Below are 9,063 nucleotides of genomic sequence, written 5' to 3' on the forward strand. Positions count from 1 at the left end.
AGTGGCTTAAACCACAAAATATAATTCCCAAATTAGTAGCTTTATTTATTTATTATTTTTAAAGATTTATATTTATTTATTTGAGAGAGCGAGTGTGTGCAGAGTGAGCGTGAGAGGGAGAAGCAGACTCCCCGCTGAGTGGAGGGCCCCACGGGGAGCTAGATCCCAGGACCATGAGATCATGACCTGAGCCAAAGACAGATGCTTATCCGACTGAGGCGCTCAGTGCCACCCCATCCCACACCCCAATTAGCAGATTTAAATTGCAAACCAAAACCTAAAGGCTTAAAATAAAAGCAATTTGTTTGATTATGCTTCTGCAATGTAGGTTGGATTCAGCTGGGTGGTCCTTCTTCTGGTTACACCTGAAAATACTCTCAGTGTTAGGAATGGATATGAATGGAGTATGAATGCCAAGATGGCCTCATTCATGCATCTGGCAATTGGCTCAGGTATGTCAGTTGTCGCACCTTCTTCAGGAGTGTCGACTGGGCTCTACCACACCACTGTTGTTTCAGGGCAGTGGTGATTTCTCAAAAACAAAAGCTTCAAGGCCTCTCAAGCCAACCTTTAGGGATTATACAACATCACTTTTACCACCTTCTGTTCATGTGGTTAAAGGTTACATGTGAGATGTGTCACAAGTTTAGCCCAGATAAAAGCAGGGAGAGAGAGACTCCATTTTATTTTTGAAGATACAATTATCATATAGCAGTGTTAGTGGGTTAAGGTATACATCCTAATGATTTGATATTATATATATTTAAAAACGATCACCACAATAAATCTAGTTAGCATCCACCACCACACAGTTATAATTTTTTCTTATGATGAAAATTTTCAAGAAGCATTCTTCACAATTTTCAAATAAAGAATATACTGTTATTAACTATAATCACTGTTCTGTATATTATTACATTCCTATGATGTAATATTTGTTTATTTCATCATTGGAAGTTTCTGCCTTTGACCACCTTCGCCCATTTCATCCACCCTTCCTACCTCCCTCACTGGCAACCATCAATATGTTCAGTTTTTTGATATATTTTTTTATGATTTCCCATGCTAAATAGCTCTTATAATATTTGTCTTTCTGTTTGATTCGTTTAGCATTATTCCCATAATGATCCATCCATGTTGTCACAACTGGCAATACCCAAGAGGAGAACAATATCTAACTTTTAAGAGGGCAGACCTTTGCGGATGTTTAGTTGGAGCTGGACCCGTCAGGATCTCCTGACTGGAATGTTTGGTCCTCACCTACATCCCTCATCTCCAGCTGGGGCTTTGTGCTATGCTTTCAAGCACCTGCAGCATGGACTCCTCCAGCGGACATAGAAACTCTGCCCTTAGAGGGCAGCATGGGGCTCTGCACTTGGCTGCTGAAGCAGATGTCCTGGGCATAGTTCATAAGGCACCATTCTGCAGATTAGAAACAGATGGCCTTTTCTTATGCCGCAAGCTATTTATTTACCCAATAATAAAATTTCTATGAGCTACTTGGTATGAATGATACAAACTAAATTTACAGATATAATGTTGATCATTTAAAATTTTAATTCTGGGATGTCTGGGTGACTCAGTTGGTGAAGCCTCTGCCTTTGGCTCAGATCATGATCCCAGGGTTCTGGGATGGAGTCCTGCTTCGGGCTCCTTGCTTGATGGGGAGCCTGCTTCTCCCTCTGCTTGTGTGCTCACACTTTCTCTGACAAATAAATAAAAAAAAAACTTTAAAAAAATAAAACAAATAAAATTTTAATTGTAATGGAATTCCAAGTATCTGTTATAAACTAATTTTTAGGAATATTTATTAATTTTTAGGAATATTTATGTATCTTTTGTTCATGCAAAATAAATTTTTAAGAACAGTTGCTATATGGCCTTTTATTCTGTACAAATGATCACTAGATCTAACATTTATCTGTTTTTAACAGCTTTATTGAGACATATACCACATACTATACAATTCACTTAAAGTATATAATTTAATGTTTTTTAGTATAGAAGGCTGTCAAACAATCAACACTATCTAATTTTACAATATCTTTGCCACTCTAAAAAGGGAACCCCATCTTCCTTTTAGTAACTTATCATTCCATCACTATCACCAACCTTCCTAGACAAATAGTAATCTACTTTTTTTTTTTTTTTTTTTTTTTTAAGAAAGAGAGAGAGCTCACATTTGGTGGTGGTAGGGAAGGGGCAGGGCAAGAAGGAGAGACTCTTAAGCAGACTCCACGGTGAGTGCAGAGCACAATGGGGCTTAATCCCATAATCATGAGATCATGTTCTGAGCTGAAATCAAGAGTCCGAGCCTGAACAGACTGAACCACCAAGGGGCCCCATAATCTACTTTATTTCTCTATAGATTAGTTTTTCTAGATATTTCATATAGAAGGAATAATACAGTATGTTTTCTTTTTTAACCTCTTTCACTTAGCATAATGTTCTTAGCATAAGTTTCAACCATGTTGTGGCAAGTATCAGTATTTGTTTCCTTTTTATTGATGAATAACTTTCCATTTTATGAATATATAAGTTACTCATTGATCAGTTGATTGACATGCAGATAGTTTCCCCATTTTAGCTATTATGAATAATGATGCTATGAATTTTGGTGTACAAGTCTGTGTGAATATCTATTTAATTTCCCTTGGGTAGTTGCCTAAGATTAGAATAGCTAGGTCATTGTTGTTCTATGTTTAACCTTCTAAAGAGCTGCTGCATTGTTTTCCAAGTGGTTGTAACATTTCACAGTACCTCAAACAATTGATGAGAGCTCCAATTACTCCACCACCTCACTAAAACTTGTTATTGCCTTTTTTTATTCTAGACATCCTAGTGGGTGGAAAGTGGTATCTCATTATGGCTGAGAATTGAATTTCCTATTACCTAAAGGTGTTAACTATCTTTTCATGTTCTTTTGGCCATTTATATATTTTTGTGGAATAATGTTTACTTAGATATTTTGCCAACTTTTAATTTGGATTATTGCCTTTTTAAGTGGTAGGAGTTCTTTATAGAATCTGAAAACCAGCTCACATTAACAAAAAAAAAAAAAAGAAAGAAAGAAAAGGGGCATCTCGGTGGCTCAGTCAGTTAGGCATCTGCCTTCAGCTTAGGTCATGATCTCAGGGTCTTGGGATGGAGCCCTGTGTCGGGCTACTTGCTCAGCAGAGAGTCTGCATGTCCTTCTCCCTCTCCCCCTGGCTTCTGCTCTCACTCTCTCTCTCACTCAAATAAATGAATGGAATCTTTAAAAAAAAAAAAAAGATACTTGATTTGCAAGTATTTCCTCCCAGTATGTGGGTAGACTTTACACTTTGTTGATGACATAATTTTCAGTGCAAAAGGTATTGATTTTTGTGAGGTCTAAGGCAGCTATTCAAATTCATATGATGTACTCACTTCCAATAAAATATTTGTACATCTTCCACTCATGGGAATGAAATTCTTAAGGACGGTTACTGTTCTGCTTTTTTTCAATGGAAATGATCACTAGATTTGAAAGGGATTTTTTTTTTTTTGGTGGGGGGAGCTTAGATATAGTGGTAAGGTTTTTTTTAGTAATACAAATCTTTTTCTGAGATAAATTTTACACATAATGAATTGCAGACCTTTTAAGTATAAAGTTTGATAAGTTTTGATAAATGTATATACTCACTTAGCCATTAACAAATTCAAGATCTATAATAATTTCATTAACCCAGAAAGTTCTGTCATGCTCCTTTTCAGTTAATTCCCTCAGATGCAACTATTGTCCTCATTTGCATCACTCTGTTTTAGTGCTGTCTATTCTATAACTTCATGTAAATTGAATCACAGCATTTACTCATAGTGCATGGTCTCTTTGTTCCAGGATTTATCATATTGATGTGTGTATCATTAGTTCATAACTGTTCTTTGCTGAAAATCATTCTGTCTATCCTGCCAACTTCTGCCTTTCAAGTGCAGTGTATTGACATTTGATGTAATTGTTAAATTTTGGGGAATAATTTCATCTTATTGTAGTTTACTTTTTTGTCCCCTTTGTAACTTATTTCACTTCTTTTCTATATTCTTTTGAGTTAATGGAGTAGATGGTTTTTGTCTATCATTCAATTTTCTCTTCTTTTTAACATCTTTTTAAATAACAGACTCTATTTTTTAGAGCAGTTTCAGGTTACCAGGCAAATTGAGCAGGAGCTATGGAGATTTCCTTCCTCTCTTCTGACTACAAAATAAGCAGAGTGACTGAATAGACATCTTCCAAAGGCATACAAATGGCCAACAGGTACATCAAAAGGTGCTCAACATCATTCATCATCAGGGAAATACAAACCAAAATCATAATGAGATATCACTTCACCTCTGTTAGACTGACTATTATTGAGAAGACAAGAGATAAGAAATGTTGGTGAGGATGTGGAGAAAAGGGATCCCATGTACACTCCTGACAGCTATGTAAATTTGTACAGTAATTATGGAAAAGAGTATAGAGGTTCCTTAAAAAATTAAAAGTAGAACTACCATCCATCAATCCTACTGTTGGGCATATATCCAAAGGATCTGAAATCATGATTGTGAAGGGCCATCTGCATTCCTAGGTTCACTGCATCATTATTTCAGTAGCCAAGGTGTGGATACAACATCATCCCTGACTGATGAATCAATATAGGAAATGTGAGGCATATATTATTCAGACTTTAAAAAGAGGAAAATTCTACCTTTTGCAATAACAAATTGGAGCTGGAGGACTTGATATTAAGTGGAAAAAGCAATACACAGAAAGAAAAATTCTGCAAGATCTCACTTGTATGTGGAAATGACATAGTTCAATTCACAGAAGCAGAAAGTAGAATGGTGGTTACCAGGGGACAGGCATTTGGGGGAAATGGAGAGATGTTGTCCCTAGGGTGCATGGTTTCAGTTACATAGATTGAATAAGATCTAGGGATCTAATATATAGCAGGATCACTATAGTTAACAACACCATAATGTATACTTGAAATTGCAAACAGATAGATCTTAAATGAAACTTTCTTGTGCACGCACACACACACACTCACACACTCCGGTAACTATATAGAGAAGATAGATGTGTTACTTAGATTGTGGTGATCTTTTCATATTATACACATATAAAAAATCAAGTTATATAGATGAAATATATATATAATTTATATATTATATTAATGTGTATATATATATGTATATATATAATTTTTGTACACCAACATGCCAACTTTCGGACACTAGTGCAGTCACTAAGCTTCATAATATCCTAAAAAGCAAAAGTAGTGAGAACACTAAAAATATGATATTTTAATGAATTTATTTTAAAATAATCTTTGACAGGAAGACAATATCGGTATTGAAAAGTTTCCCAGGTAAATAATGGGGAACAGCACTAAAAATGAATTGGAATTTTGTCATAGTTACTAAAGATGTTGTACCCTTGAATGCCCTGATATCAATGAATTTTATTGATTGATTGATTGATTGATTGATTTTTAAGTTTTTATTTAAATTCCGGTTAGTTAGTATACCGTCTAATAGGAGTTCCAGGTGTACGATTTAGTGATTAAACACTTACATACCACAGCCAGTGCTCATCACAACAAATGTACTTCTATATCCCCATCATGTACTTACCCTGTCCTCCTACCCACCTCCTCTCTAGTAACCAGCAGTTTGTTCTTTATTGTTAAGAATCCATTTCTTGAATTGCTCCTTGTCTCTGTTTTTCAGTGTACTCATATTTTTTATTCCTAATTTTTACGTGAGTGAAATCATATGAAATTATTCTCTGACTGCCTTGTTTTGCCTAGCGTAATACTATCTAGCTCCATCTTTGTCATTTCAAAAGGCAAGATCTCATTTCTCATTCTTGTTGATGACTGAGTGATATACCATTATATATATATATTTACCTAATTCATCATTTGATGGTAACTTGGGCTCTTTCCATAGTTTTGTTATTGTAGATATTGTTGCTATGAATATTGGGGTGCATGTATCCCTTAGGTTTAGTATTTTTGTACTCTCTGAAATGAATGATTTTTGAAATTTCATGATCTCAGCCCTGTCATGCACATATTGGAGGTGATGCTGCTAATCTGCTCTGCCAACTATGAGCATCAAAATCCTATTGGTCATTCTAACTTGTCAATAAACACCACCCTTTTGCTGGGAAAGCACAGATAAAGTGGCTTCCTGCTGCATAAGTAGGATCTAACTCCATTAACTAGAGACAAGTATATTGATTATTTCTGAATGCCTCCTATACTTTCTTTTATTCCATTGATACAACCCAATTTCAGATGAAATGATGTACATTTTTTTTCCTGTAAAGTAGATTATACCTTTCTGTACTACAATCTCAGAAAATATGTTGTATCTATGATGCATTGTAAATTCTTAGTCTTGACAGCATATGTTATTTTACTTCTTTCCTTCTTAGAGTTGTAGAAGTCTCTTGTAGCTCCTATATACCAAACATACAAATGAGATGAATATCTCCAGGCCTTTGTAATAGTACATTTTAAAAATCCCATATATAATGCCCCAATTATCCTGATAGTCAAAGGAAACATTGGAACAATAATTTAAGAAAAAAATTACATAGATAGATAGATAGATAGATAGATAGATAGATAGATAGATAGATAGTCTTGGCCTTTGATTCACTAGTACAGAACTTTTTAAAGATAAACTAATGATATAATGAATAGAATTTATTTACACACAAAATTAGTTCCTTTGCTCTGAATGTGTTCAAGAGAAAGCAGAATACCTTATTTGAAATTTTCTATAGAAAGAAATACAAATCATAGAGAACAGACTATTCTTTCCTTATGTATGTTCACTGTTTGAACAGTTGTGATTCTATAAATATCTTTCTCCTAATCAAACCGGAGCATAGACTGAGATTTAGAAGTATTTTATAATCAGCAATGTCAGAATTGAGCACCAGGAAGAGAAAGTAGGAGACTGGAGGTATGAGAGAAGCCAACAGTTTGAAGGCAGAAGGAGAGAAAAAGGTAAGGAAATTACCTGCATTATATGACAGTGTGTTATGCAAGTCATGATATACAATCATCCTTGATAACTGTATAGATTATGTAATGATCCAAAGCCCTCAATTCACCTTTTGCTTTCTGAGGTAATTTTGATACGCCATAGCTTTCTCATGGCATTTTTCACTTCTGCATTCCTCAGTGTGTAGATGAGTGGGTTGAGAAAAGGGGTCCCAATAGTGTAAAATATGGTCACCATCTTGTCCATGGGGAAAGTGGTTGGGGGGCGTGTATATATGAATATACACGGACCAAAGAATAAGATTACTACAGTGATGTGAGAAGTGCAAGTAGAGAGAGCCCTTTTCCTCCCTTCTGCACTGTGATTTCGCAGGGAATGCAAGATGACAATGTATGAGATCATCAGAATCACAAAACTGGTTGAGCAAATGGCCCCACTGTTAGACACCATCAGTAGGTTGATCACATATTTGTCCATGCAAGCAAGTTCCAGCAAGGGCTGCAAATCACAGCAGTAGTGATCAATCAAATTGGGTCCACAGAAAGGCATTCTCAAGGCCAAGATTATCTGGGCTATAGAATGGATAAAAGACCCTATCCATGCAAGAATAATCAGGATGGTGCAGACCTGCCTTCTCATGATGGTTGGGTAATGTAAGGGCTTACAGATGGCCACATAGCGATCAATGGCCATGAGGATGAGAACAAAGATCTCCATGCAGCCAAATAAATGTAGTGCAAAGACTTGAGTCATGCACTCATTGTATGATATGGTTCTTTTTGCAGAGAGTGAATCCACAATTAGTCTAGGGGCTGTGGTAGTTGAAAAGCAGGAATCAGCAAGGGACAAATAAAATAGGAAATAGTACATGGGGCTCCCAAGTTTCCTGCTGGACTTGATGGTCACAATAATAAGTAAATTCCCTATCATGGTTCCCACATAAAAAATTAAGAAGATTACAAATACCATTTTCTTTTTTCTAAGATCTTGGGTCAATCCTAACAGTATGAACTCAGTTATGCTGTTATTTTGCTGCATTTTTTCAGGCAAAGTGGAGAAAGCACAGGTTAAGAATAATCTGCAAAGAAAAACATATTATGAAATGAATACTTGGAGGCCAAATCCATATGCTCGATCATGTACGTGCCACTTTCCAGTGGGTAATCCGTTCTCTTCCCTGTGTTGTCTTTTTTTTTTTTTCTGAATAAAGTGTAAATCATAAAATTTATGCATAGTCTATTCACCTGATTGCTAATGGAAGCAAAGAAATATGTAGATAATGAAAGAGTACCTCATTCCTCAGGCGTAATGAATATTAATTTATGGGATTGGATAAGATGGTATCTTTCTGAGCCGAATATCTTTCTTGGTTTACAACAAGGACCAATTATGGTAGAACGTAGCCAAATGGAGAAAACTCATGCATGATTTACATAATGCACTTTTAATTTATTTGGACGTAGTTGATCAGTTATGAAGTATCTTCTAGTAATTTTCTGAACATTCAAGGAATGTTGTAGAAATATTTGATAGTGTTTTCCATAATGAAACCTAAAAGAGAGAGAGAGAGAGAGAGAGAAGGCGAGAACAAGTGAAAAACCTTATTTTAGCAATGGTCTAGTCCATCATGAAATTTATTTAAATCTGTTAGCTTGACGGTTTATTTCCTGTTACTTTAACTCTCAATAAGTTCTAGTTGTTTAGATTTTAAATTCAGCTTCTATCATAAAACTTTGTACTTTTGAAATTATACTGTTGACCAAAGTTAAATTATTTGCCTAGTTCAGTATATCAATGAGTCTCGGTATATTTTCCTAGGACACAAGGAGAGACAGAATAAAATAAAGGGTAAATAGAGAACATTTGGCATAAGTCAAAATATTATTTCATATTTCTTGTTATTTTAAGTATCAGGGATTTAGAAAATGAGCTAAGGAGTTCCAAGTCATTGATGAAACTTTTCAATAGAATTATTGGAATCTGTTTTCTTGAGTGTTCCCTACCCTGACTTAACTAAGAGAGGATAGAAACAAGAAGGGAACT

At 35.3% G+C, this 9,063-nt stretch overlaps 1 protein-coding gene across 1 annotated transcript; it reads right to left on the bottom strand.

Annotated features, from left to right (window-relative positions):
- Positions 1 to 7,125: 7,125 nt before the first annotated feature.
- On the bottom strand, positions 7,126 to 8,058 carry LOC123785209 (olfactory receptor 4C11-like). Its single transcript, XM_045786923.2, has one exon. The coding sequence runs from the start codon at positions 8,056 to 8,058 to the stop codon at positions 7,126 to 7,128; it is 933 nt and encodes a 310-aa protein (XP_045642879.2).
- Positions 8,059 to 9,063: the final 1,005 nt, after the last annotated feature.

The sequence above is a fragment of the Ursus americanus genome, chromosome 24, assembly GCF_024610735.1.
Source record: "Ursus americanus isolate L20-20 chromosome 24, mUrsAme1.1.p, whole genome shotgun sequence".
NCBI classification, from domain to species: Eukaryota; Metazoa; Chordata; class Mammalia; order Carnivora; family Ursidae; genus Ursus; species Ursus americanus.

What these genes read in the sequence shown, in the direction of transcription:
- LOC123785209 (XM_045786923.2), bottom strand. Translation starts at nt 8,058, where the DNA reads ATGCAGCAAAATAACAGCATAACTGAGTTCATACTGTTAGGATTGACC.